We start from the raw sequence: 27,352 nt of genomic DNA, 5'->3' as shown, positions 1-27,352 counted from the left end.
CACACACACACACACACACACACACACACACACTCCTCTTCCTTCTCCACCTGCACTAATTTACTCACAGCAAGGTTCCCTCTACCTTCCCTCGTGGCTCTTATTATTTTCCTGCCCTTTTTTCTCTCTGATCTCTCTACAACACATGAAAGTAAGTCAGGCGTTACAGTACAGCTCTGACACTCGCACCCCTCCTTATTCGTTTCTTGTGCTCTACTGTAAGAACTCGAGCTTTTACTGCTGTTCTTATTGCAGGTCTCACGGGATGAAGAAAATGGATGCAAACCATTCCTTCCCTGGCTTTGTTAGGAATACAAAGCCTGTGTTACATTTTTGCCAGTGAGCTGTCAGGAGCTTTGAATTCATTTATGGATCTGCCTTTTATGAGCTGGCTTTAACAAGGTAATCCGTCCTGTAAAAGCACAAGAAAGAGGGAAGAGGCAACTTCAAGTGTAAACAAAAAGCAGAAACAGGCTTGTTGAAAGAAAGAGAGGGGGAGAGAGGGAGGGAGAGAGAGCTTAAGTCATAGTGAGAGCTGCTAATAGATACAGAGGTTGGAGGGCAGTGTGACATTGAGAGTTAATTAAAAAAATAATAGCACATTCCTGCGTCCCTTATGAGAGAGAGTCAGCGCTGCATATTCATATATATCTGTGTGTGTTTGTGTGGCTTCTTAAGCATGCAAAGTTTATGTTTGTGTTTACAAGTGTGTATAAATGGAAGCCTCTGTGTGTGTGTGTGTGTGTGTGTGTGTGTGTGTGTGTGTGTGTGTGGTGAGGCTATACAACAATATAGTCCTGTCCCTTAGCACAAGGTTAATGATAAAATCTGACCCGTTCACTGACGGATAGATCAGGAGATTACCCCCCCATCTCTCTCTCTCACACACAGACACACACAAACACACACACACACACATTCCAGAAGCGCATGTCTCCATATGCATACACTAATTAACCAGCACAATAACATTTCCATGCCTCGTCCAAACACTGTTCAAGCTGTCATGTTCTAATTAAGGCATGTCGGCGCAGCCAAAGGAGAAAAATAAACCAAACTGTAAACTTCCAATGTGTTATGTATGAGCCTGCAGTTCAACTTCACACCAAGTAATCCAGGAAAAATCAACCGTGGAGGCCTTTTTATCCTCTGTAAAGCTGGTTTACATTTAATTTGGCCTCGCCGCAGCGTGAAATTTAAAATGTAAAGTCAACAAACAAGCAAGAAGCAGTACAAACGCTGCCTTTCTCTAGCTCTCACTTAAGTCATTAAAGCATCAGTCCTTGCAAAAAACTGTTCCAACTTCAGGAAGACATTTCAATGTACAAATGAGATAACCTTACCAGAAACTGATCTATATTCAGAACTGTCTCAAAAGTGTTGATCCGCTCCCTCATCTTGTTAGCTGTTCCTCCTGCAGGTCGCTGCTCGATCTCTTTTCTTGTCTCTAATATACTGTAATTCTTTCTCTGGGTATCTTTGTCTTACATCTGTCCTTTCCTGTCTTTGCCAGAGTGACGGACACAGACTGTACCTGTTACCTGCTGCCTCCATACAGTATGGACCTCAGTGACTGACAGGTATGGTCAGTCACACACACACACACACACACACGCACACACGCACACACGCACACACGCACACACGCACACACGCACACACGCGCACAGAGCGAGAGGGGGAAAGCAGTAGAGGTTAATACAGACACTTGAAGCTTGACAATAAATTGTCAGCAGCTCTTAATTCAGCGGGATAGATCCTCGGTCAGGCGGCCGATCCAGCAGATTCCAACAGAATCCTGCAGCAGAATCATAAACGATAGCAGGCAGGAAGGACACATGCCTAAGGAATGAAAATGATACCTGCTAACTGAGTGGAGACCATAACCATACTAACATCATGTGGGCGGATAATACTGTTCTGTACTTTAAATGCCTTCAGCATAGAACACATGCTTTACTGAAGCCCGACTCGGCTCAAGGACAGAACACAGTATCCTGTTTTTTTTGGCAACATTTGTTTTTGTACACAAACACTTTTATTTTGGCAGCGATTCCTCAAATGTGGTTATTAAAGATTGAAGTTATGACAAAAATAAGTGAGGCAACATAATATCCTGTCCTTTGCTGTAAAAGGCGACAGTATCAGTGGAAATCAGATAGCAGTAAACTTTAAACTTGACGTGAAACAATGAATAAAAGTTAATTAATTTTGATTTAAGAAAATTAAGGGTCAGATTACATAAAAATGTTGCCTACAGAACATCTGTACATTACATTTCTTGCAGCTTACAGACCAATGCTGTTTTATTTTGGATAAGCCAGTATCGGCGGGACATTAAATCAGTTGGGTTCTATAGTCTTCACCTTTATCTGTCTTGCCGTCCTCCAACTGTGGGACTTAAAGTGGGTCACTATCTGCTGTTCTGTTTTGACCCAGAAGTTCTCACGTGGTTTCTGGGTCTTTGGGGACCAGACTGCTGCTGGTTCTCATTCCCAGCAGGTAGCTGTTTGCATTTATATGTGAAAAAAACAGAGGGGTTCAGCCGGTTTGTTGGACTGTTGATGTTTTATTTAACTCTGGGTGAAGTGGGGTTGGATGCGTTTGTCGCTACAAAACTACTACTGGCCCTGAATGTGGAGCACCGCTGTCAGTTTGAAAATAACAATACTTCATTTCAGTTTCACCACTATTGTGTTTTACCCTGCAATGAACTGGTATTTGTATCGTATAGTTTCACTGCGTTTCCCCTGATGCATGCTGGGACAGACTGGATGCTCGAGTCCATGAGACACCCTGCTGAAAACCTGAGCACCTGATTTAATCTAACCCTGTTTTAAAACATTTCTCCTTCTCATAGACTACCTAAATATAATGTAGTGCAGGATTCCTTCTTGTCACCTGTTATTGTTTGTCATTATCATCTAAAAGTATTTTTAGGCATTTTTGAGAGGAAAAAAAGCTGCGGAACAACATGCAACAAAGATCCTCGATCAGACTCAAACCATGGACAGTGATTTTATTGTCAATGCCTTAATCCACTAGTCGACTAAAGCAACCCAATGTAGTTATGTTATATTATGTTATATTATGTTATATTATGTTATGCAACGTTAATAATTCTTATATTATTAAAATTTGACTCTATTACTTGTCATTTTTGGATGAATTATGAAATACATATATATCATATTATATTTTCTTTTCTTCTATATAATTAATGGTTTAATTTATTGGCCAGATATTAATCGTTAGTCACATTCAGAGGTCATTCTGAGCGGAAATCATAGGAAAATGACTGCAGTCTCTTACGATCTGGGTCCCAGAGTTAAGATCATCGAAGCCTTAAGATGTATTTGGGAAATGAGGCCCTGACGTGTATTCAGTTCCATATTTTATGGCTCTATAAGCCACCATTACATATTTGATATCAGAAGCCGTCTCACCTACGCCTGAACTCTTGTATGCAGCCTTTCACGTTTCTTTCTCCCTTACTCTTCCCCCTGAAACTTTCCCTCTCACCACCCCTTGTCCCCATCCATCCAACCCCCCCACCCCTGAGGTGAAACCTTACTCGTGGATAAATTTAGCAGCAGTGTGACCCAATGTTCACTGACACACTTCTCCACACCTCTGCCTCTCTCACGCTGTTTGTCTCTCTTTTGGCCCATCTCTCCCAGGAGGCCAGTTGCACAGACAGATGGAGGTCTTTAACCTTTACACAAAAACAATGACAAGTTATTGACACTACTGCAACCTTAACATGGTGTTTCATCCTGTGGCTATTGATGTACCAGCTAGCGGCTTAATTATTACATTATAGCCACCTTTGTAATTGAAAAGACCCATCAAGTGACTGCGATATCATATGAAATTTAATGGCTTAATCGTCTACATCCCTGTCATTTCAGTCCGTGAGACATTTGGTAGGTGAACATTATCTCTTTTAGTAGCCCGTAACATTTGAGACTTCTGAGATCTATTTCACTGCTGTTGACATTCTCACAGATTGAGACTCGTCTCCTCACACAACCTCATTTTTAACCACATCCATCACATAGATTGTAATGCACAACCAGGTGTATACAAAAGCAGCTCTTGCAGTTCTCGCCACCCTGCTGGAGCGCCTGTCAGCGTGACACGGGGCCGCGGAGGGAGCTTCCTCCTTGTTAAGGTCAAGGGTCAACAACAGCTGTGTGACTTGGGAGCAATAAAGACAACTTTACAAACGCGGCGAGCATTAATTTGGTCATTTGCAGGTCAAAAGATGTCCAGGTGACTGGGCTACAATTTGCTGAAAAGTGAGTTTTTTAAACGTCTGAGTTCCAGACCTTATCGCTATTGTTGATAAAGTGTTTTCGAGCAAGGCTTTATCTTACAGGTCCATAATGCCTGGAACATTTTCTAATAATTTCCAAGATGTTTCCTTCAAAGAATCATGTAATTACACATAAAGGCCACTTTATTAGGAACACTTGAACAGTCTACTGTAATCCAACAGAACAGCCCTGCCATAACTTCTATCTTTTTACGAATCTCATAATGTCACTTTTGGTCGACATTGGTGGAAATGTATAAATTCAGTTAGATTTGTGCATCAATGTCCTAGTTCACTGTCACGTTGTGATGGACTACATTCATTTGTCAAGTGAACATTTTGAACTTCGTAATGATACATGTCATTTCAGGGCTGCTGTATTGCATTGCATCAGATTCTGCTGACGTACCTAATAAAGTGGCCACTGAGTATAAGTATCAATTAATGACGGGGAAAGACAGATTTTTAAGTCTCACACAGTGACTGTCAACGATAAGTTTATTACAAGTGCAACATTTCTACATGAGAAGTTGGACGTTTGGCTCTTCATTGAAATATTGTAGCTGTCTACCAGGTGTGCACGAGACAGCACTTCATACAATAGGGAAACTAGAGATAGTGTTCAAATGGTATTAATTATAATTAATTGTTTTGTGCGAGTCAGTGGAGAGCAGGTCAGCTGAATATGCAAAAATGTTAAAAACATTTTATAGAATCAATTCAGCATGTAAATAATTCAGTTTTCAGTGATGAATGAACAATATTTCAATGGAGCTTGTCTTTCAATTATATTTCCCTAACATTAGTATCAAATTACATAGTACTTTCCAGGAAACTATCTAGAAAATTATTAAAAAATTTCAGACCCGTTAAATAATAACACTATTTAAAAGCCGTTAAATAGTGTTTCTTATTGTAATTCATTCTATTTCTTTTTTATTTTTACTCCAATTTATCCATTTTTTATTTAATTTCTTTGTCTTATTCATATTGCTACTTGTCTCTGTGGAATCCAGTATTGTATAAAAATAATACAACAGCTAAAGCTTAAACCTTGTTTTTACAGCATTTAAAGCACTATATTTCAGTACGAAGCAGGTTCTTACTACAAGGTGAAATATTATTTAAATGGAGTTGAAGCAACAGTTATGTGTAACCTAAACATCTAATAAAACACTCACCTTTTAACCAAATGTAATCCTGTTTTAACCTCAACACTCACTAAGAATATTAAAAATGCAGACATCTAACATTAACTCCCATCACCAGTGTACATCTGTGAAGATTTAGCCGGCTAAATCACAAACCTGAAAATAAACACCACCATATCCTGCTCCTGATCAATAAATAAATTATATTAGGGCGATCTATTAACAGCTCTACACATAAACTCCTCAAATCCTTCAAGGCTCTAATTTCCTCTCTCACACACACAGAGACGCCATCACAGCTTTCACACCTGAGAGACATGTGACTTTTCAGGGAGATATTAAGCCTGTAAATAGTGTGATTAATTGAGATTTCTTATTTATATCTGACCTGTGGGCCCCCGAGAGGCTCCAGGAGGGTTAGGGATTAGAGATTTTGCTTTGGGCAATCATCCATCTTCTCAAAGGAGAAGAGGAGCTGACACTCTCTCACTGCTCCTCTTCACTTTGACAGTTGCTCAGGCTGCTTTAACACGTACACGCACACCCCAGCTGCTCCAACCTCGGTTACTCACGTATTTGTCATTGTTCCATCTTATAATTCATCGTCAATTTAGCAGAAAAAGAACCTTTAAAAACCCAGAACAAAAAACACAATGCTTCAAATCATCCACTAAAAAACAACAATCTGATGCGATCAGAGTCATGTCCATAGAAACGGTGTGATTGGACAGAGTATAAAATAAATGAGTCAGTGGCGGTGAAACACCACAAGACATCTCAAGATGCTCCTGGGAGGAATGAGCATTATTTAAGATGAGTATTTAAACAGATGAACGGGGGGATATAGTGACATGACTTCATCTCAACACGTACATCTAACCTGTCTGCTCAGGTTTCCTGTATATCGGTATTTATATCCACCAACACATGAAAACAGCAATGACTTTACAAGGCTGCGGCTTGAGGCGTACAGAGAGAAGGCGAGAAAAAGGGACATATAGAAGCAAGGTGCCTAAGGATATAATCTGGACGATGCAAAAAAATCAATAAAAATAACAACCACCGAATGCAAGTGATCAAATAAGAGCTTGGTGTGTTCACACCAAATAAATAATAAAATTCATTTTATCTATCGCCTTCGCTCAGTGTTTCGTTATGTGGGCAGTGTGAAACCAGCAGAGACTGTTAATGTGTTTGAGGGCTGTACAAATAAACTTGCTATAAAGTTGCAGAAATCTTGCCCAGGAAGTAAATAGAACAGAGGAGGAGGAAGATAGCTGAGATGAAAAAAATTGATTCAACACAAGGCCATTGGGAGGGCTGTGTGTGATGCAGTAGAGAAACAGGAAAGATATAAAGCGCTGCTTGTTGATGAGGCAGGATGCAATAGATGAAAACAAATGACCAGAAGAAAATTGTGGAATAAAAGTAATGACATTTAGGTGTGAAAGAATCAGGAAAAATAATGAAGGAGCAGAAACAGAGACAGGTAGGTAGATGGAGAGATGATGGAGAGGCAGGTGAAGTGACATTAAATCAGGGGAGAAAGGAAGGGCATTATAAGAGGCAGATAGGACAGCAGACAGGCAGGCAGGTAAAGGAAGATTTGGTAAAGTCCTACCAGGGTCTGTTGGTATCTCAGAGCCTTCCTTTGCGACGCATCTGCAGCCATTGACACGCTGTCACTGATCCAAAAATAACCTCGCTGGACACCCCAGCATTTCCAGTGGCGTGGGCAACACCATACACGCACTCTCTCTCTCTCACTTATATACTGTATACACACTTTAGACCAGGTGAAATAAACACGCACACATCTTCTTAAGTTTCTTACTCTCCTATAAACGCATTCTCACACACTGGTTACGCAGAGAAAATCAAAAACACTCAGATGAGATCCTTCGCGACCACGCTCTTCTCCAGATGATCCAGAGGCTGCGAGCCATCCAGCTCCACTGCAGGACTGACAGACGCACAGACACAAATCAGACAGGCCGACAAAGCAGAGTAAAGCCATCTGATGAGGCAGTGAAGGACGCAGCGCTTTCCTTTATTAGAACTGCAGACACCTAATAACACACGCACACACACACGCACACACACACACACACACACGACTTGTTGCCCTTAGCAGCACCCTCCCTGCCAGCCGGCCATTAGGTGTGTGTGTGTGTGTGTGTGTGTTTGGATGGACTGTTCTTGTTTGGACAGGGGAGGTGAGAGTGGGGGTAAGGGTTGGAAGGGCACCCCCCATAGGGCTGCCCCTGCAACGTGAGCAGGAAGGTGCACACGACACCCCTATGACAGCTCACACCTTATCAGCCAATGATGCAAGGCAATCCCCATAACACTCACATGCTACGGCAGTCCTCCCTCGGGGGTGGGTGGGGGGCGCTGAATGTGCCCTCCCACGGTAAAACACACACCCCAAAAATGCTCATAACGGTAAAGTGATCTCCATATTGCCTAACTTCAGCAGCAGGTTCAGATATCAACAGGAGCTAATGCAGGAAGAGAGCTGAGTGTATATGTGCTGCACATCCTTCACTAGAAACTGAAAAGCTCCCAGGCCTTCCGGGTAGACCGCCACCACTCTGCACCCCCAGAGAGAGTCCACATCCCACTCAGACAAGTTAATCTAAACGTCTCTAACTCATGGAGTCCTGGTTCTTCCTTTCATGTTTGATGAGACAGGCAGCCATTATGAAAACCACAAAGACACACAGACACACACAGATCCCTCTTAACCCCGCCCTGCTTTGTGGTCCACACGCCAGCACATAACAGGCTAATCTCACAGCTACACCGGAGGCCAGCGAGAAATGTGTTACTCTGACCGCCGGCGTGTGTGTGTGTGTTTGTGTGTGTGTGTGTCATGGGAGAATGACTGTGGACAGCTGGCTGGGCCTCTATCTGATACACTAAGAACATTATCACTGTGGGCAGTGTAAGAGAGATACATACGTCCCAGTCACAGCATGGAGAGACCTGAGCGCAGCGGAATAGTGGGGAGCTAGTTATACTATACCTGAGAACGGAGAGGACAGGCTGTACGCCGGGAACAACACACACAAACACAGCAACAAGGAGGATCAAATAAAGCGTAGCATGCACCGGCGCAGCCTCTGTGTTGCATTTGTACAGAAGCCACACACACTCACTCTGCAGGGTTCAGCTTAGACCAGACGTATGCAGCCCAAATACACACATGTGCACATGCAGCTTTAAGAAAAAAAATACTTCAATGTATCTTGTTAAAAAACCAAGGCCTGTTTATTGTACAGTATATTGGCAGTCACTGGTGTTGACAGAAATAAAAGTTTCTCCTGACCCCCCCCCCCCACCTCAGCAGAACTTGGCAACAAATATCAACCTTCTCACTCTGCAGCAGTGTTACCCCTTTATACGACTCCAGTGATTTTGTTTTACCAATTATATTGCCTAATTATAATAACCAAAAGGAGGAGAGGAGAGGAGTGAGCACGTTCTCTATCACGAACACCTCACACGCAGCTTCAAGTGTCTTTGTTTACAGGTGGTTAACAATCAATACTGTTTTGACCATATATTGTTTCTTTCCTCACAACAACACTGTTGTAACTAAACACACTTCGCCTGGTCAGGCCTTTTCTGGGAAACATCAATGCTCACACACAGCCTTAAGAAATAGATTTCCTCAGTGTGTGTGTGTGTGTGGGGGGGTGCCAAAGTGATACAATATACTGTGAAAGCACCACCATAGTCCTAAAATTGTCCAATCCTCACATGGCACAGACGGCTGTAGGATACTGCAAATAGTTTGCGGAAGACATAAGAAATACATGTTTTGTCCTTACTGCATCAGATAAAGTAAAAATAACATGAATATACAGTAAGGGCACTGAGTGTGCAGCACTCACATTGGTGGAAACACCATCAGGAGTCAAAGTTAGAGTAAAGGTCAAAGTTCATACAGTAGATGTATGACCCACAAGTAGCACCACATTCCACTGGCAGCCCACCACCCTGACAGGGACACATCTACAGTAACAGAGTTTCATTGGGTGCGTTCATGAAATTTTAAAAATGCTGATTTCTTTTGCTGGTTGAAAATCTACATGGAAATAAAGAAAAGGAAAAAATGACAAAAAACAAAATTTTGTTTTGAAGCTGCCCTGCAGGTACTTTCCTCTTCATAAGGCTATGTGAAGACAAGAGCAGTTACAAACCTGCAACTATGACTTTACTTCTTCATCATCAATGTAGCTGTAGACTGTCACTTAAATAAAAACTATGTGCAATCATAACAGTAAAGATCATTTTGAACTGCAGGGGACATAAATAATATTGGTGAAAGCGAGATGATGAAATGGATTTTTCTCAGCTGTACTGCCCCCTGCCTGTCACTTCACTAAAAACAAGAAATGGTCATAACTTTTAACAAACAGTATGTACAAATAAAAGTAAAATGGGATTAAAAATCCTTATAAAAACAATTTCATACAAAATAAAGCCACAAAAATAGATCTGTGTACAAAATACTGTTTAAAAAGAGAGACGTGTGAAACCTCAATGTAGCTGTGCAGTCAGAAAAAAATAAATGTGTCTCTACTAAAAAGGATCAAAATCTAACTGGCATAGACACAGACACACAGATAAATGCATAAAGTGTATGCTAATATGTTGCTCTTTTCTGAGTACATGTAGATTAACATAAGCTTGCTCCTTTTTTCTTTCCAAGATCTGTGTGAGTATGTGCGTGCGTGCGTGCGTGCGTGTGTGTGTGTGTGTGTGTGTGCGCGTGTGTGTGTATGTGTGTTTGTGTGTGCGCGTGTGTGTGTATGTGTGTTTGTGGAGGCAGTATTTACACAGAAGTGTTTGTATGCAAAGTTGTAACAGGGGAATGTCTGAGTGTGTGGCATTAATTGGCTGAATGAAAGTTGTGTGCCCTTGTTGAGATGCTTTGATGCAAGGAATGATGGTCTGTGTGTGTTAATCACTGTATGTTCATATTTGCATATATTAATACTGGGGCTGGTACTTGGGGAACAGGTAGAGGTCTTTGCACAATGAGCTGGTGAACTCTGACATCTCTTTGCAGCGATGGTGGGCGGTGCCCGGGGCGTAACCCTCCCGCTCCTTGATACGACCGTTGACCTAGAAACAGGTGAGAGAAAAAAGATGAGATGAGAAAATTACAGGCAAGAAAGCAAAATTAAACTGTGCATTTAGTATATGAAAGTATAGGACACTTATATTCACCTGTACGAGGATGTCTGCAAGGTGTGTGTCTCTGGCGTGGAGGCGGAGTGCTGTGTTAAGTTCCTGGATAAACCAGGATCCTCTCTTGGTGTTTCGCATGGCTGCTGTGCCTTGAAGAGGAAGAGATCAAACAATAAAGGCTTAATACATTGAGATGAGATGCAGGGAGACAGAGCAAAGGTGTCTGGTATTTACATTACTGGAAACAGAGACTGAAAATAATGAATTTATATCATACACCGGGATTTCAATATGAAGTGTTTCTGCATTTCACACAGCATTTAACTGTACGGCCTAACTCTGACCAAAATGAGTAAATCAGGAAACTAATTTGACCAATATAATTTTAAGGTTTTTCCCCTCACACACTTGAAAGCCACCAATGTCATCCATGTTGGATATTTCTTGTAGTTAGTTCCTGTGCATGCATTACTGGTGGAAAACCAGTGCAAATTCAATCCCAGCTGGGTAGAAGAGCATGACAAAATCAGTATTATGGAGTGGAAAAAAAAGCCCACACACTGATTTAATTTTCATGGTTGAAATGCTGCTTCAATGACTAAATAGAAGCTTGTAAAAACCTCTCTTTTCCCATTGCATACATTACTGCACATCTGTACTGCCACCATTAATTTGCCCACACATTCTTTTTTTTTTTTAAACTGTACAATTTTCAGTTAATTAATATGTTTGTACATGAAACAATTAAATCCATCCCAGAATAGCAAAAAAAGGGACAAACTTACAAATTCTCTGACCTTTGAGAGATGCGAAGCCACAGATCATGTCAGACCGCTGGGGCAGTTTAATCCTGGGCCTCCCTAAGTCCCCTCTCTGTCTGGAGTCTGCATCCCCTTGTCCTTCCCTCCCAGCATCTCGCTGTTCACAGCTCGGGGAGCAAGTCCTCGCTGGTCCATCTATCTGCTCCACTCCACAGTCCATCTCATCTGGAAGACAAAAAGGTTTCAATTTAGCCTCTAATATGAGTTTTTTTTAAATATTTGGTGCAAAAACCAGTGATGAGTTTGGTCTTAGTCTTGAGACATTTTTTGTACAATTGTAGGTTTGTCTTGCCTATTACAGTCTTTGGTCTCAACAGAGTTAAATTGATATTTTATCTGTCTTCACTCATACTCAACCCTTATTTGGACTCGACTTAAGTGGTCTTGACCAGAGTCCTGACAAAAATACGCTTCTTAGCAAATCCAAGACAAAGCTGTTTAATGATCAGTGTCAAGCCCATGGGCACACACTGATTTTCTGCAACTCAACCTTCTGTGATGAACCAAAAACTGAAAAACAATTTCTGTAATCATCAAATATCAAGGACCATTACTTCAAATGGATTATTAGAAATGCATGAGCCTTGGTTAAAAATCACACGCTGCTTTAACTGCATGACAAAACCGTCAAAAAGCCTGACCATTTCAGCCCACACAACGTATGCAAATTTTAAATTCTTGAACCCAGATTTTCACCTACTGTAAGTAATTTTTACATAACCCATGAAACTGCAAACACTGGGACAAAACAATTATTGATTTTCACTGAAGCTGTTTGCAGAGGCATTGGCCAACCACATCTAATGGCCTTTGAGTAGCACACCTGTAGTGGGCTCTGTGGTGGAGCGAGGAAATGCATGACAGTAATTAGGATTTGTCCTGAGGGGTCTGAGGATTTGTCAGAGGCGTCATCAGCAGTGTTGTCAGGCCATAACCTCCCTCATAGAAACGGACTAATTAGCCAGGAGCTTGGTAAAGCCACAGATTCATATCATGTTCATGGAGAGTTATTGTACTCATTGTATTCTATTTATTCAGGCCTAATGAAGAACATTAGAATTTGACATATTATGATACCATTTATAAATTGCCACCTGCTTACCTCCTCTGCAGGCCTGGATGAAAAACATTTTCGGTTTATTTTGTAGCAGTGGACAGTGCGCATTGTCAAAGGCCTCAAACACCCAGTCCAGCTGAAAATGATACATGTCTCAAGTTAAATGTCTGAATAGAGGAATGTATCTTTACCATTCTGTGACATTACATACATCAGCAAAGAAAAATATTAAGGAAACACACCTGCAGGAGCTCTCCGTCTGTGCCATATACAGCTCCTTCCACTCCATGGGAGAGAAGACACACCACACAGCTGTCCACTGTCCGGTGGTCTTGCCGTCGGCAAAAATTCTCAATGCACGACCTCATACCCTACACAAAGAATAAAGAATTAGAGAATTGGTGAGGAACATATAAGAATGTTTTCTAAAGCTTTCCAAGCTTTTGTTGGCAGGTTGCTTTTTTCATACTGAAGTGGCTGGTAAGGCAACCAGGTGGTTACATAGATCATTCTGGATTTCAGCAGCAATTTCATTTAAAGTCAAGGTCTCCTCACTCTCAAAGCTAATACCCACACTTCTAACAAGTCTCTGTGAGCAAGACAATGACAACCAACATGCTTACTCACTCCTCGTTTCAAGATTCTTAGAACAGACGAAATGACTGAAATGAAGAATATGTGTTTACTTTGCTATAACATTGCCACACGGAACAGCCCTGAAATGGGAAATGAGCTGAACAAACTTGGCAAACAAAGAGCGCTTTTTCTACAAACACCCGCTAAGTGACTTTGTCGGAATGACTCAAGGTCATAAGGTTCCTCTCACTTTTATAGTTTCCATTTTTTATGTTTATAGACTAAATAAGATAAAAGAAATGCCGGCACTCAGAGTTAAATACTCTTATTGTTTAATATCAATCAAAGAAAGCGTTTCAGCTATAAGCCATCATCAATCGACTAAATGTGATAGTTCACGTTTCAAACAGCATCCTGTGAATTCATATAGAGCCTGCGTCTGTGTGAGTGCTACCTGAGCAGTGAGGTCTCTGTGGACAGCAACCATGTAGTCGAGCTCTGTGAAGACCTTCCTGAGGACTTCATCATCGACTTCACCTCCCTTCCTGGGGTCAAGGTCAGCAGCAGCAGCACAAGTGTCAAAGGTCACGTTACTGATCACCAAGGCAAAGCCACGAGGGGATGAATTCATTCTGTAAGACTGGAGTGGGTCAAGTGAGAGAATAAAATGGATCAGTGAGTCCAAAATGCCTCATGCCAACGTATCTCAATGTAGAATCTCAAAGTTTTATGCATCTCAGTATTTAGTGCTCTACAATATCCAGTGTGACGGTGTGACACTGAAGATGTATGACATGTGCTCTTAAGAAGCCACAGGTAAATCATATCACAGTTAAGAAGCTGCAAACCTGTTGATGAAGAAAAGTATTTTACCTGCTGGCAGTGAGAGAGGTAAAAGTCAGGAGTGCACGGGAGCACGGGAGTGTTGATGGGACTATCTGCATCCAGACTAAACTCCATGGATTCTGCAGAACACACACACAATCAAAACCTCTGCTTATTACAAACTAAAATGCTGATGCACATTTTCAAGTCGCCAGCAATGGTGTGATAACAAACTGTGTACTACACTGCTGTGAATGAGTCACTCTTGGGGAGTGGCACCTGCAGGTACAGGCAGTAGCCAAATGCTAGAGCAACCACACGTCTACACTTCTCTCAGTGATAAGATTATATAATAGGCAGTTCACACAGACGAAACTCATCTAAGCAGCTGTTAGCCACAGAATGTTTTTGTGTTAAAGTGTATTAATTTACCTGTGTTTTAAAACTGAACGGATAAACTCTTTTGTCCAGACACCGCCCGGTGTCTCCAGGGAAACAGAAAAATATTGACAACAACACTGAACACAAAGAAACCTATTTTAACATGAATGCAGGCCACACGGCAATACCACTCACCATGTGTCCGTGCTCTCTTGGCTGCAATACCCTCCTGGGTGGGAAGTGGGAGAGGAGACCTCTGAAATTTAACAACATGCACAAATTATTAAAGACAAAACATTAGCTGCTAAAACACAAGCTATATTATACAGATAATAAGGGATTTTGTTCTTTCAGTGGCAGCAGCTGTTGTTTGTTGTGGAAATATGACAACTGCAATTGTAACTTAACTATTAGGGAATCTCTTGCCTGCTGTCTGACTACCCCAGCAGGCCATCTGCTTGTCAACATAAGATGGATGTGGTTTGTAATTCTCACATCAGTTTGCTGATCTCTTCCTCCTCTCTTCATCCTCCGTCTGTCTTTGTTCCTGTCCTCCTCCCTGACTGGGACCAACCCTCTGAATGATGACTCTGAGTGTAGGCAGCTATCTGAAGCTTGGTCGGGGCATGATGTGGTGCTGCTCACCTCACTCTTTTCCTCTCTGTCTAATAAGGATATCTGCAGAAGACCATTTGACTGGAACATACCATTTTTAGAACTTTAACTTCAAATTGTGTGCATGTGTAACTGAGCTGACAATTGTGAAACTGCCTTAAAAACATATATTTAATGATACAAACTTCTCCCAACAGTAGTTTTTTTTTATCAGTAATCTTGTTTGAGGGATTGCAGGCTCTCTGCTCACCTCTCTCTTTTTTTCTGTTGTCTGCATGGCCTTTCCTTCTGGCTCTTCCTCAGGCTGAATCCTCTGTGAGTATAAAACACTCTAAAAAAACTGCACTAACTCAAATAATATTCTGCTGTGTATAGCTTTGTGCTGTGTGTGAGGTGATGTGCACTGATGTTAAATGATGTATACACTCACCTCTACATGTGTCTCTTTGTCATCTTTTTGTAGTGACTGTGTGAGCAGGTCACACAGATGCTGCTGCTCAGTTTCTTGCAGAGCTGCACAGAAGCTGCTGAAGGCTCTGGGCCCTCGCTTTGGTAAGAGTAGTAGCAAACGCCAGCTTCGTTTCTGAGATGTTTGCTCAGCCTAGAGTAGAGGTGATCAGATCAGAAAACTTAAGATCACTGACAAAGACTAAATGTAATAATAATATTTTGTGTCCAAACCACCCACTGTTGACTCTCCATGTCACTAAGATTTGTCTATAATAGACATAACAGTAACAATTAAAAAAAATGAAGCATCTCCATTGTCATTGTTTGATTTCACAGATTTATCACGTGACCCCTTATTGTTCCTGACTACCAGGTTGGGATACACTCATTTCAAGCATTCAAGTTGAAGGTATGTCACAGAAATTACAGATGACTACTGTTAACTAAGATCATTTGCGTTGACAGATAATGGTTAGGTATTTACTATATACTATTAATCCTGTGACAAGTATGAGTCTTCACATACCATGATGGTCTCTGCCATGCTCTCAGTTAGGATGTCGTCTGCCTGCAGTGACTGAATGAGCATCTCATCTACCACCAGTTGTTTGCAGAGAACAGCAGAGCGCCTCCGAAGAGTCTGTCTGTCCCGGTCCAGCATGCCACACTCCAACATTTTGCCCCAACAGACTGGTTACAGGACAGGAAAAAATACACATGAACCTCCATAGCAGTAAAAGGAAAATTAAACCACAGTATAACGAAGCAATGGGCAATGTCAATAACTGTAGTGTGTCACTACAAAACATACTGTGCCGTGTGTTTCTTGTTTGTTTTTGGGGTTTTTTTGTTTCTGTGTAATTGTGTCGGATGCTCTATCACTGGGTCATGCCGCTAAATAATTAACTGAATGTTAAAAGTGCATTAGTGTTGGTTAAAATTTGTTGATAAGTTAACGCTATATTGACAGGTAACCTGAACGCTGGTGGCTAATTACCAATGCTAACTTGCAAGCTAGCTAACTTCGATTGCCCCTTTTTTTCCTGCATTAAAATGAGCGAAATGTTATTCTTTCCGCACCTTCTTCTTACCGCTGTTCTGTTTATGCAACGGCGTGTGGAAATATCCAGAAAAACCACAGCAAAATGTCGACGTGTTTCACACTATTTTACGCAAATTAACAACATCCCGTCTTCACTCCAGAAACTAACTTCCGCGGGTACTCAGTGCTGCAATGAGAAGGGGCGGGGCTACAATCTCGTTGTTTTGGATCGGGGCCAATGACAGCGCAATACAATTTGATTGGCGTTTCAAGTGGCCAATTGCCTGGCTTCTTACAGGCGGTCGCCACCTACTGTAAAACTACTGTAAAATCGTGGATTCAAGGGCATTTTGAATTTGAATCTGTTTTCTGTAAATAAGTAACCAATTGATAAGAAGCGCTTTGAAGACAGGCACAAACAGCTCTCTAATAGTAGGCCATCTGACAAGAAGAGGGCGGATTTTTATTTTCTTGGAAGAAGGAATTGAGTGGGATTCAAAGTAAAATCATTTCCATTCATGAAGATAGGCGTGATCATTGCTGAAAAACACACAAACATATAATTAAGATATGTAAGCCAAGAGGAATGTAACTGAGACATGTGCTTAAGTAAAATTTTGGGGAACTTGTACTTTACTCCAGTATATTTATTTTATTCTATTTTATACTTCAAGAACATACTTCTTAAACATACATAATATGTTGATATGTTGTTTGATACATTTGTTGAAGATAAAACTACCCAACAACAGTTTGTAGAAAGTAGCCTAGTTGAAAAAATAATCTCCATCTTAACTAGCTACAACATAAAAAGTCTGCTTATACATTATTGAATATTATAATGATAATCCAACACTGATAGGACCATCTGCATATGCTCATTCTTGAAAAAAAAATCTTACTTTTCTGGTATGGTATTCTGCAAAATTTCATATAATTTGAAATGTGAAAAACTGTAATTTCACTTTTACATAGGTAGCATTTTAAAAGAGGGACTATTAGTTGTAATGGTGTATTTTTAAATTGTGTTATTTGTACTTTTCCCCCAACCTCTGGTCAAAAGAGATATGATAAATAGCTTTTTAAAGGTTGCAAGTATAGGGCTAAAAGTGAGGGGCTTTTACTTTTAGCCTTTACTATAGTCAAAATTTCACTTGCAGGTGTTTGATAAATACAGATTATGTAGGCTATAACTCTGTTACCAACCATCTAATTAAGATTCATATTTAATAGAAATAATGCAATTTGCGTCATGTGAGACACCATGCACACCTCCTCTGTCTCTTTCTTTTTGTCTTCCTCCCTCTCCTGAGGCCTACTTCACCCTCCCCTGCTGTCTATCTCCTCACCCTCACTGTGTGTGCTGTCAATAATTGATGATCCTTACTGACTCAAAGGGTAACTGGTCCGGGAGAAAATGGCTCCTCCATTTCTTTATTTATTTACAAGTATACCTTTAAGATCAGTCAGTCCAACAAACCACGTGAAAATTCAAGCACAAGGATCGATCGATAGCATGAAGTAACTTGGCCATGTCTGCTGTATAGTTTGCGATGGCTGCTACACCTGCGACCATGAGTGGGTTAACGCTGCCTGCCTGGCTGACAGCAGGACCAGGGAGGGGAGGAAGGGGAAACTTAAATGAGTGAGAGGCAGGGGGCAGAGAGGAGGAGGAGTGACAGAATGATAGAGTGAATTAATTCAACCATAGCCATCCCTGATTGACTCGGCAACAAACTGGCATGTACAAACACTCACAGTGACACCAAAGCCATGGAGAGAGAAAAGAGGAATGACACGTCCTTCTCCAGGAAGAGAAGTTTCACTTTTGGGGCGTATGGAGGGTGAGTAGAAACACTATTTGTCTCATATTAGGACTGAAAATCTCTACAAAAAGTCAACTGAGTAGCTACAAATACTGAATCAATATCATTATTTTAGATATAAGTGAATCTGGTGGTTTAAGATGATACGTTTTCCTCTCTGAGCAGTTTTCACTTCCTTGTTTACAGTGTGGACAGATTCACATGTGGGGATGAAACAAGGTGAGGTTAATTCCATTGTTAACATTTCAGCTTTATTGTAAACTGTGAGAACTGAATGAGAAGCAAAGAACTGTGCTGTCGTGTTGTGTAAATCAACCTGTTGCTGCAGACCTGAATCTGCAGAAGACAACATACTGGACATCCTGGACTCTCCTGCCAGTGAGAGCAAGCCTTTCCTCTCATCCAGCAGCAACCAGAAGGTGTTATCATTATTATGTTCAGCATTCACCGTCCCCTTCTTATTGTAATTCAATATACTTAATGTATTTCCATACACAGCATTTCTGCAGAAGTCACTTTCCACTTGTGGCTGAGTCATTTGTCTTGTTCCTCTTCCTGCCCATGTTTCCCTTCCCTCTCTCCATCTGCATTTCTGTCTGATGTCTGCTGCCTGTTGTTTATATCAGGACACAGAGCTGTTTGAAATCATTGAAAAGCTGCAGGTGAGTTACAGTACGATTGATCTTGTGTTGGTGTGTCCAGTGATGCCTGAGCAGCAGAAGTTTCTTATCATCAATGTTCCTTTTGTCCATCAGGGCAGCAGGATCGATGAGCAGCGGTGTGAATTCCCTCTGCCTCTGAAGGTTAGTCTTTAATCTGAGAATAAAAACCACAGAGCTGACTCTATGTACGGGTGCGATCCCGTGTGTGTTGACACTGACCTTTTCATGATCACCATTACATTTGTTTCCCAAAACAACGAACAAGACAAGCCCTTGTCAGAATTATCAGGTTCTTCTTTGTGTCTATTTTAGTCTCAGCTTTTAACAATAGGTGGAGAACTGCCGCTCATTCTCCCTTCAAAGTCAGGGGGCTACTGGATAGACCCCTCACTGGAGAGGCTTGTAGATGTGAGTCCAACCTCTTCCCACCATGGCCTTGATCCAGAGAGCTACGACATCATGGAAAGAGACAGAGAGGCCAAAATCTACCACGAGTTCTTCTGCTCGAGGGTTAGTAGACTTCAAATAAAGCTTTATCCAGCTAAATAAATGTATTCATATTCAAACTAAGTGTAATAATACCTATTGTGGAATTTCAAGGAATATATTGCTTTGCCCCTCTAGTACCATCATTCATTCACAGCAGTGGATGCATCTCTGGGGCCGCTGGTTCTCTCTGTGTGTTTGGAGGAAGAGGAGAATAAGCTACGGGTGATACTAAGGTTAAGATCTTTGGCCATTTTAACCAACTAAGAGACACTTTTTGCATATTGTAAGCTGCGGGTATTGTTACCTCACTTGGACGTGAGCTTCACTGTGCAGAATGATGTGTGTTGAATTTCTTTTTAAATTTGATTAAAATACAAGTCACGAGATAATTGAACTTTGTTGTGGAAGACCCAAACGATTATTCGAAGCATAGTATATTTATAAAACATGTCTGAAGGTGATGCAACTGCATCACAGAAATTTTTTATTTTGTCTCGCAGAATGAAGGAGTGCTCTTTGCATGGGGTTTTCTCCGTGTCTCTCTTCCCTAACATCCCATCTGCTGTTGAATTAGCAAAGGTACCAAACTATTTATTCTGGTGGGAAAAGTATCCAGATCTAATACTTCAGTAAATGTTACATACACTGTAAAAATATTATGAATTATATTACTTGCTCATTTTTATTGATGTATTAACACATATGACGCATTTTATTTATCGTAGCTGGTTGAAATGGAGTTCATTTTAACAACTTTATAAACTTTTGGGAAGTTTGATGTATGATAATCTATCCTACAGTTACATATAAAACTTGTATGTAGAATAAAACAGAATAATAATCTGTCATGTAATTAGTAACTGTAGCTGTCAAATAAATGTAGTGGAGTAGAAAGTTCAGTATTTACCTTTGAAAAGTAGCGAAGTAGTTAAATGGCATAAAGTATTCAAGTAAAGTAACTCATAATTTTAATTCATTACAGTGCTTGAGTAAATGTACTCAGATACTTTCAGTCACTGGTAGATGGCTGATTAAGAGATGTCAATAGAGTCAAAATTAATTATATTCTTTCTAGATGCTCTGTGACAGAGTGACTGTCTCAAAGTTTGAAGTGGTCAGCTACCTCAAGGTAATGTTCTAAAGTTGATTACAACAAAACAAACAAACAAAAAAAAAGACCGACCACTTATTTGAGACCAGTCCTCTTAAAGCTGATCTCCCACTCTCATCCTTCAGGCTCCAGAACTCATAACTGCATTTGATGAACACAGAGTGTCTCCTAATTTCAAGTTTGGCGTTTTGTACCAAAAGGATGGGCAGGTAAGGACTGGTGCTTTACTTTACGATGTCCTGCATTTTTATTAAATAAATAAATAAATAAAAAACACTGAAATATGGCGTCATATCATAACTACTCCCTCTCAGACACCATCCGTCTCTCTCTAGTTCACCGAGGAGGACATACTCAGTAACAACGACGAAAGCGAAGAGTTTAAAGAGTTCCTGTCCGTTTTGGGAGAAACAATTCAGCTGCAAGGCTTCACCGGGTAACCCACGGCGTTGTTGTTTAGTTGCAGATATGACAAATGCATCGTGTAAAATCACATGATTTCATCTCCTCACTCCCTTTTCTCAGGTTCAGGGGTGGACTGGATGTGTGTCATGGTCAGACAGGAAGTGAAGCAGTCTTCACTTCCTTTCATGGAAGAGAAATCATCTTCCATGTCGCAACTAAACTGCCTTTCACAGAGGGGGACCAACAGCAGGTCTCTGAATCTCACTCTGTTGTGCGCTGATGATTCATAACTCATTCTCTCTGGGGATATTTTTGGGACAAGTTACTTGAACAGACACTGACACACTTTTTCTCCTTCTCCTCACCATCCTACACAGTTACAAAGAAAAAGACACATTGGTAATGACATTGTAGCTTTGGTCTACCAGGAGGGCCAGACCCCTTTTCTATCTGATGTTATCAAGTCTCACTTTCTGCACTGTTTCGTGGTGGTGCGGAGGATTCAGAGAGGGGAGGAGGCAGGTGGAGCTGCGTACCAGGTGAGTAAAAAAACAGAATATAAGTGGCATTCTGTTTTTGAAAGTTTATTGATTTCCCTCTATGCTAAAAATCCTTCTAGAGCCCAACTGTGAGGATGATCCTAACATTGGTATTTGAGACTTCAATAAAACCAACAATACATCAGCTGATATTTATTTATTCAAGATAAACAATCAACATGAAAAACATATTTTGATAAGGAGACCTTGAATTTGGAATTATGATTGATATATATGTACTTAGTGAGACATTTTTCAGTAGAATAAACTTGTCAGTGCTCCCTGGTGGACAAACAATGCAAGCCGTTACCCCGTAAAACCCCGTAGAATGAAAGGGACCATTGCGAGACCCATATGGCGCTTTCTTCTACACATCTTCATTCTCTCCACACTTCCCTCTTGTGTTTTGTTATTTATCAGCAGACATAGCATACAGTTTATACTGGTACAGATCTGTGATGAGCTAATATTGGCTCATAATACCAGCCAAGCCAGTTCATAAGTTATGCTCTATCTGTTTTTTCCTCTTCTACACAGGTGTGTGTCACAGCCAGAGAGGATGTTCCTCCTTTTGGTCCAGTCATCCCACATCCTCCCGTCTTCACAGATGTAAGAACCGATACAGAGGCCTACAAGTGCCTGAGTCAGCTGCTCTCATTTTTCTTGATACTTCAAAAAGCCAAATTCAAAATATTTTTCTTTGTTGTCAACTTTTCAGTTGATAATAGTTATTTCAACCCCTGTCATTTCCCCCCAAGTCGTGGCTAATGTTATTAGTAACATTCCTACGATGACCTTTGTCTCATCGTCTTGTCTGCCTCAGGTTTTATTGGCCTTCCTGCTTATGCCCATTGTCTTGTTAACAAACCTTGCTTTGATTATTGACCTGGTAAACTTTGGTTTTCTCCACCTGTGAGCACTGCCTGTCAGAAATTGAGTCCATGTCTTGCTTCTCTGGATTGTTACAGTTTAATACATTAATAATAATAATACATTATTACATTGATTCTTCACAAGTCTTGGTTCCCTGTCTTGTCTTTTAGCGCTCTGTCTTGAGAGAATTCCTTCTGACCAAGCTCATCAATGCAGAGATTTCCTGCTATAAGGCGGAGCGCTTCAGCAAATTAGAGGTAGAGAAAATACACAACACGTGTTTTAACCGTATTAATGTTTGTTCATGAGTATTAATCTCTCTGCCCTGTCTGCACCATTTACTAAGCTCCGGACTCGTTCGTCGCTCTTAGAGAGCTTGCAGGCTGAACTCTCCACTCGTTCCCAGTGCATGATGGGGGATCCATCACTCTCTGCTTTCCCCTCTTCTGAGGGTGTACGGGGGGCATCTGAGGGGAGCGGAGGATTCATTGAAAATTTTAAGGTGAATGTTGGCCTCGCTCGTCGTTGAAGTTTGAGAAACTCTCAAATGCTTGAGTTCACTATTTTCAAATGTACATTTTTTCCTTCCACTGTCTCTTATTAGAGAGCCATCAGAGTCCGGAGCCATTCTTTTGAGACTCTCGGAGTACCCAGGAAGACAGGTAGCAGTGCATCACAGAAGCCACAGGTAAAACCTCACAATGAGATGATAAGATGTTTGACTGAATATTAATAATAACAACAATAATAATAATAATAATAATAATCTTCTCTATCCTTTGTTGCAGGCAGAGAAAGATGGAGAGAGGTACGAATCATGAAAACTATCTTTTGTATGGTTTAATTAAATGATATAGACGAGTAAGACAAAGTAATACTCTCTTCCCTGGTTTTCAGTGATAAATCTCCAGGATCTCAGCCTGCTCCCGCTGACAGTTTGGGACCAGCTGAAGTCAAAGATCAAGCGAGTCCTCAAGAGGAGACATAGAAATAAATATCCATTTGTAGATTTTAGACACAAATGCACATATAGACATTGCTAGCCTATATGGTTATTATTTTATTATCCAGGTGGATAATAAAATAATAATATAATAATGTAAATAGATTCTAAAAGTAAATAGTATTTCTGAGAATATATATTTTACCGTCATAGCAGTGATATTCTAGATGAATAAATTGTATTTCAGTGAAATGTACGACATGTTAAATTGCAGAGAATAATTTAAAGAAAGCAATGAGTTCACTGCTCTTGTTATTTAATGTGAAAATGTTACTTGTGTGTAAATAATCAGGAAATCAGTTGTGTGATAATGTTGGATATACATACCGATGATGGAGACATAGTTTGGGAACAGCAGCAGAAATTATATTAAAAAGATGGGTTTAACGGTACGCTCAAAAAAGTGCTGGGTTGTTTCTGTAAACACATTGTGGGGTTGATGATGCTGGTTCATAAATCTGGGTTGTTTTGGGTCCTATGAACACACTGCTGGGTTGCTCATGCTGTGTCAAAGGGGTTTTACCTCGATATTGTAGTGAATTGTAATGTATCAGCTAAGATCACTGACATTTCATCACATTACATTGACTTTTGAATCATTACGTTGTCTTTTTTCTTTCTTTTCACCTTGCTACTAGATTTTTTGTATGCAATACTGGAAGGTACAGTAATCGTCACTATCTCATATGAATATCAAATTTGTATTGGGCAGAATTAGCAGCTAATGTTACTGTCACTTAATATTAATCTACCATAAACACCATGTGTCCTGAGAACCTCTGAACCTCTGAACCTCAATTCAGGCAGTTCTGCAGTGACACGGTGGGGAAATGAATGAACAAGCGTTTGTGTCAAATCAACCTGACCAGCGGGTCGGCTGCAAATGCACCTCTGAAAAAAAGATATTTTCAATAACATTAGCAACTAACTTTGACCATAATATAATGTTACGATGCAATAAAAATAAAAAAAAAAAGTCATTAACATTATCTGTGAAAATGGTGATCAAACTCCATGTTATATTAACTGTAAAGTTTGGCCATTAAACGTATTTCCTATTAGATGACAATTTTTCAGTAACTTTAGCTGCCGGGCTTTTTACAGACATTATGACTTTTTCACAAAAAAACAACCAGCAGGGTTAAATTGCAGAAATTCATCATATATCACATATGTTTCTATATTGTTTGGAATTGAGATAAAGACAATACATATTAAGGATATTTATGGTAATCTTTATTTCTGTTTTCCTTTTTAAGAAATTGAACATAATACAAGGGTTAAAGGGACAAAAAGTGTATCAGAGAAACTCTTTCTGAATGTGATAGACTCCAGTCCGGTAGGTGGCGGTAATACAGATGTGCTTTGTCTTAACAAGAAGAAGAAGAAGAGGAAAAATTGTGGCTGTTGGTTGCGGTTGCTCCAGAAGAGGGCAGTAATGTGTGTGTTTAGCTAGCTGTTGCTAACTTTAAGCTGTGTCTAATTCAACAAATGTTCACAGCCAGTCCAGCTAAAGTTTGTTAAATCTAGCTGAAGGGATTTGCATGGTCGTATTTCACCGGATTTGACCTTGAACGCAACACCGAGCTGCCCTCTGTCAGGTCAGTTGAACTTTGACACACTGAGCGGTGCAGTGCATTGAGCCTGTTTGCAGGCACAGGAGACTCTTTCTGGGTTATTGGTTCATTGCACAACAGTTACACATTTAAATTAAAGCGTAGTTACTGCGAACAAAAATAAGACCCTTAGATGACCTCCAAGAAAGTGATCGAGTTGTTCTACGATGTGGTTTCTCCGTACTCCTGGCTCGGCTTTGAGGTTTGTGCCTTTTTAAAATAAATAAATAAATAAAATAAAGTCAGCTTCCATAACACAACCGCAGACTTCGGTATGAATAAAGTTTCACACAGATCATTTGTCTGTACAGATCATGTGTCGCTACAGGAACGTGTGGAACATAGAGCTCAAACTGCGCCCTGCATTTCTGGGTGGCATCATGCAAGGATCAGGTGTGTATAGATCCAGCACCTGTAAACTGTCACACTGCATGTTGCATGTTCATATCCACTGTTTTTACTCTGATTGTTCGTGTCCCGTGTGTCTGTCATGACAGGCAACAAACCTCCAGGTCTGGTTCCAAACAAATTCATGTACATGACCAAGGATCTGAACCGCTTGGCTCAGTATTTTGATGTTCCCCTGCAGCCTCCGTCTGATCCCTTCGAGGCCATGTTCAAAAAAGGTACATGTCAGCAGGTTCTGATGAGACCTGAACTGTAGTAGTAGGAGTCAGCGTTTTCTGGGTCTCAGATTAGAGGATTTGATGCTTTTCTTTGTCATATATGATAATATGATGATATTGGTTGGACTGTTTGCCAAATAAAACAAGTTCCCATAGCCCAAGAGAACTTTGACGGACATTTTTCACTATTTTCTGACATTTTGTGGTAATAATGCAGTGAATTCATCTTTCATCTTTCATCTTCCTTCATCTGATGTCTTTTACTAGGCTCCTTGTCTGCAATGCGATTTGTGGCAGCCGTACAAGAGAGGGAAAAGGGCGGAGACAAACAGGTGGAGCAGGTGTCCCGGGAGCTGTGGAGAAGGATCTGGAGTGAAGACAAAGACATCACAGAACCCGCATCACTGTCTGAGGTGCCAACTAATCCAACCTGGTTGCATTTAAAAGATTAAGAAGCGCCATTTATTTAGTTTTGTCACGTTACCTTATTTTCTTCTTGCAGGCAGCGAAGAAAGCGGGCCTGTCTGACGGTGCGATTAAAGAGGTGCTGCAGATGTCCACCTCAAAGGAGATCAAAGACAAGCTGAAAAGCACAACACAGGATGCACTTGATATTGGGGTCAGTTGTCCCTCAGCTCTTCCTTATCGATTCAGTCGAGAGAGACAAGATATTACAATGTAACAAAGCAAAATCTCTCCTCGTGTCTCTTCCCAGGCGTTTGGCTTCCCCCTGGTGGTTTGTCATGTTGATGGAAAGCCAGAGATGTTTTTTGGATCTGACAGATTCGAGCTGATGGCCCACTGCATTGGTGAGAACATTACTGTACTGTGCATCATTCACAAAAACATATAATGTCAAAGCGACAAGATGAAGATTGAAAAGACATTTGACACGGTCATAATCCACTGTTGCGTTTACTCTGCCTTGATAAGAGAATCAGATTAATGCCTCAAATGTAAATACACTGCTTTAGAAACACTGGAGACATAGATACCTTTATTTAGACACTGATAAACATTTGACCACATGACAAACTGCATTGAAACTTTTCTCTTTTGTTTTCTGTGGTTTGTGCGTAGTGCAGTGTCTCATTAGAAATTCATATTGAGGCTGAGATCCTCATTTTTCTTCTCTGTTTCAGGAGAGAAGTGGCTGGGGCCTCATCCTGGCAAATCAGCTGCCAAGCTTTGAGACGGAAGCTGCCAATTATCTCAATTTAATGATGTCTTTCATTTTCTCTAATACTAATACTCTAATTTGTATGCTGTGCCTCATTAACAAATATAACATGTAAATAATCTAACATACCACTGAACTGTTCAATATGTGCCAATTAAAAAAGAGTGACAAATTCCAAATTTCTTTTCTCTGGAAATACAAGGTATGCAAGAAGGATTTGGTTGTTAAGTTTCTAAACTACACAAAATAATGTATATCTATTGTTTTTTTCATTAATGCTATATTTGTAACCTCACTTTTTTATCTTAATATTAACACATCAAAAGTTTATAAAATGCCATGAGCGTTCTCTACAAAATATAAAGACGGATCAGAGTTTAAAGTCAGCAAACCACTTTCATCATCTTAAAATCAGGTATTTACTGTTCTGACTGAATCAATCTTACTTCAACCTCTTAGTGTGAAGTAAAATACATTTTTGACACTTACTAAATCACTTTTTTGGCTCAGTGGTCACCTCACAGCAGGTAGGTCCTGAGGTCAAACCCACTGGCGGGCAAGCAGAGACTTTTCTGAGTGGGTTT

At 40.5% G+C, this 27,352-nt stretch overlaps 4 protein-coding genes across 13 annotated transcripts in view; 2 read left to right on the top strand and 2 right to left on the bottom strand.

Annotated features, from left to right (window-relative positions):
• The window catches only part of clcn1b (chloride channel, voltage-sensitive 1b), a 29,894-nt gene extending 22,576 nt beyond the window's left edge, over positions 1 to 7,318 (bottom strand). Inside the window, exon 1 of one of the 2 annotated variants that reach the window (XR_002761825.2) lies at positions 7,091 to 7,230. Coding sequence is in view for 1 of the 2 variants with exons in the window: in XM_023426446.2 (XP_023282214.1) it covers positions 7,091 to 7,141 (51 nt within the window). In the remaining variant the exon portion in view is untranslated. Of the gene's footprint in view, positions 1 to 7,090 lie in introns of both variants that reach the window. The other variant, XM_023426446.2, reaches the window with a different exon arrangement.
• A 1,400-nt stretch (positions 7,319 to 8,718) lies between these two features.
• On the bottom strand, positions 8,719 to 16,626 carry casp2 (caspase 2, apoptosis-related cysteine peptidase). Of its 8 annotated transcripts, none has more exons than XM_023426305.2 (13): positions 16,488 to 16,626; positions 15,923 to 16,086; positions 15,377 to 15,547; positions 15,197 to 15,259; positions 14,827 to 15,027; positions 14,527 to 14,587; positions 13,999 to 14,090; positions 13,580 to 13,765; positions 12,792 to 12,920; positions 12,595 to 12,685; positions 11,457 to 11,657; positions 10,711 to 10,820; positions 8,719 to 10,605 (listed from the first exon to the last, which is right to left on the bottom strand). In XM_023426305.2, the coding sequence occupies exons 2-13, from the start codon at positions 16,070 to 16,072 to the stop codon at positions 10,471 to 10,473; spliced, it is 1,590 nt and encodes a 529-aa protein (XP_023282073.1). In that variant the 5' UTR covers positions 16,073 to 16,086; positions 16,488 to 16,626; the 3' UTR covers positions 8,719 to 10,470. The 8 variants fall into 8 exon arrangements, with proteins under 8 accessions (XP_023282073.1, XP_023282074.1, XP_087035463.1 ...); XM_023426306.2 differs by having other exon boundaries at positions 16,477 to 16,620; XM_087179337.1 differs by having other exon boundaries at positions 11,469 to 11,657; positions 16,477 to 16,620.
• Positions 16,627 to 17,887: 1,261 nt separating this feature from the next.
• Positions 17,888 to 23,945, top strand: rap1gapl (RAP1 GTPase activating protein-like). Of its 2 annotated transcripts, XM_023426329.2 has the most exons (19): positions 17,890 to 18,282; positions 18,451 to 18,483; positions 18,593 to 18,683; positions 18,891 to 18,926; positions 19,020 to 19,067; positions 19,239 to 19,436; positions 19,551 to 19,648; positions 19,916 to 19,994; positions 20,491 to 20,544; positions 20,652 to 20,735; positions 20,862 to 20,962; positions 21,052 to 21,181; positions 21,309 to 21,470; positions 22,008 to 22,079; positions 22,514 to 22,600; positions 22,690 to 22,845; positions 22,948 to 23,031; positions 23,132 to 23,151; positions 23,241 to 23,945. In XM_023426329.2, exons 1-19 carry the CDS (start codon positions 18,212 to 18,214, stop codon positions 23,329 to 23,331), a joined length of 1,695 nt encoding a protein of 564 aa, XP_023282097.2. In that variant the 5' UTR covers positions 17,890 to 18,211; the 3' UTR covers positions 23,332 to 23,945. The 2 variants fall into 2 exon arrangements, with proteins under 2 accessions (XP_087035473.1, XP_023282097.2); XM_087179347.1 differs by lacking the exon at positions 20,491 to 20,544 and having other exon boundaries at positions 17,888 to 18,282.
• Positions 23,946 to 24,760: 815 nt separating this feature from the next.
• On the top strand, positions 24,761 to 26,947 carry LOC111669838 (glutathione S-transferase kappa 1). The gene is made up of 7 exons (XM_023426292.2): positions 24,761 to 25,164; positions 25,274 to 25,355; positions 25,460 to 25,588; positions 25,856 to 26,001; positions 26,091 to 26,207; positions 26,304 to 26,397; positions 26,731 to 26,947. The coding sequence occupies exons 1-7, from the start codon at positions 25,096 to 25,098 to the stop codon at positions 26,778 to 26,780; spliced, it is 687 nt and encodes a 228-aa protein (XP_023282060.1). The 5' UTR covers positions 24,761 to 25,095; the 3' UTR covers positions 26,781 to 26,947.
• Positions 26,948 to 27,352: the final 405 nt, after the last annotated feature.

The sequence above is a fragment of the Seriola lalandi genome, unplaced genomic scaffold (assembly GCF_002814215.2).
Source record: "Seriola lalandi dorsalis isolate HSWRI2012SDOR001 ecotype SW California unplaced genomic scaffold, Sedor1 jcf7180002054825, whole genome shotgun sequence".
Classification (NCBI taxonomy): domain Eukaryota; kingdom Metazoa; phylum Chordata; class Actinopteri; order Carangiformes; family Carangidae; genus Seriola; species Seriola lalandi.
The sequence above is the reverse complement of the archived record's forward strand: the minus strand, read 5'-3'. Positions and strand labels throughout refer to the sequence as shown.

What these genes read in the sequence shown, in the direction of transcription:
- casp2 (XM_023426305.2), bottom strand. Translation starts at nt 16,072, where the DNA reads ATGTTGGAGTGTGGCATGCTGGACCGGGACAGACAGACTCTTCGGAGG. An exon ending in CAAGAGAGCACGGACACATG is followed by an intron (nt 14,091 to 14,526) that starts GTGAGTGGTATT and finishes TGTGTTCTGCAG; the next exon opens with AATCCATGGAGTTTAGTCTG. An exon ending in CATCCAGGCCTGCAGAGGAG is followed by an intron (nt 11,658 to 12,594) that starts GTAAGCAGGTGG and finishes TTTGTCTTCCAG; the next exon opens with ATGAGATGGACTGTGGAGTG.
- rap1gapl (XM_023426329.2), top strand. Translation starts at nt 18,212, where the DNA reads ATGGAGAGAGAAAAGAGGAATGACACGTCCTTCTCCAGGAAGAGAAGT. An exon ending in AAATCATTGAAAAGCTGCAG is followed by an intron (nt 18,927 to 19,019) that starts GTGAGTTACAGT and finishes TTTGTCCATCAG; the next exon opens with GGCAGCAGGATCGATGAGCA. An exon ending in GCAGAGAAAGATGGAGAGAG is followed by an intron (nt 23,152 to 23,240) that starts GTACGAATCATG and finishes CCTGGTTTTCAG; the next exon opens with TGATAAATCTCCAGGATCTC.
- LOC111669838 (XM_023426292.2), top strand. Translation starts at nt 25,096, where the DNA reads ATGACCTCCAAGAAAGTGATCGAGTTGTTCTACGATGTGGTTTCTCCG. An exon ending in TGGCATCATGCAAGGATCAG is followed by an intron (nt 25,356 to 25,459) that starts GTGTGTATAGAT and finishes CTGTCATGACAG; the next exon opens with GCAACAAACCTCCAGGTCTG. An exon ending in AGGATGCACTTGATATTGGG is followed by an intron (nt 26,208 to 26,303) that starts GTCAGTTGTCCC and finishes GTCTCTTCCCAG; the next exon opens with GCGTTTGGCTTCCCCCTGGT.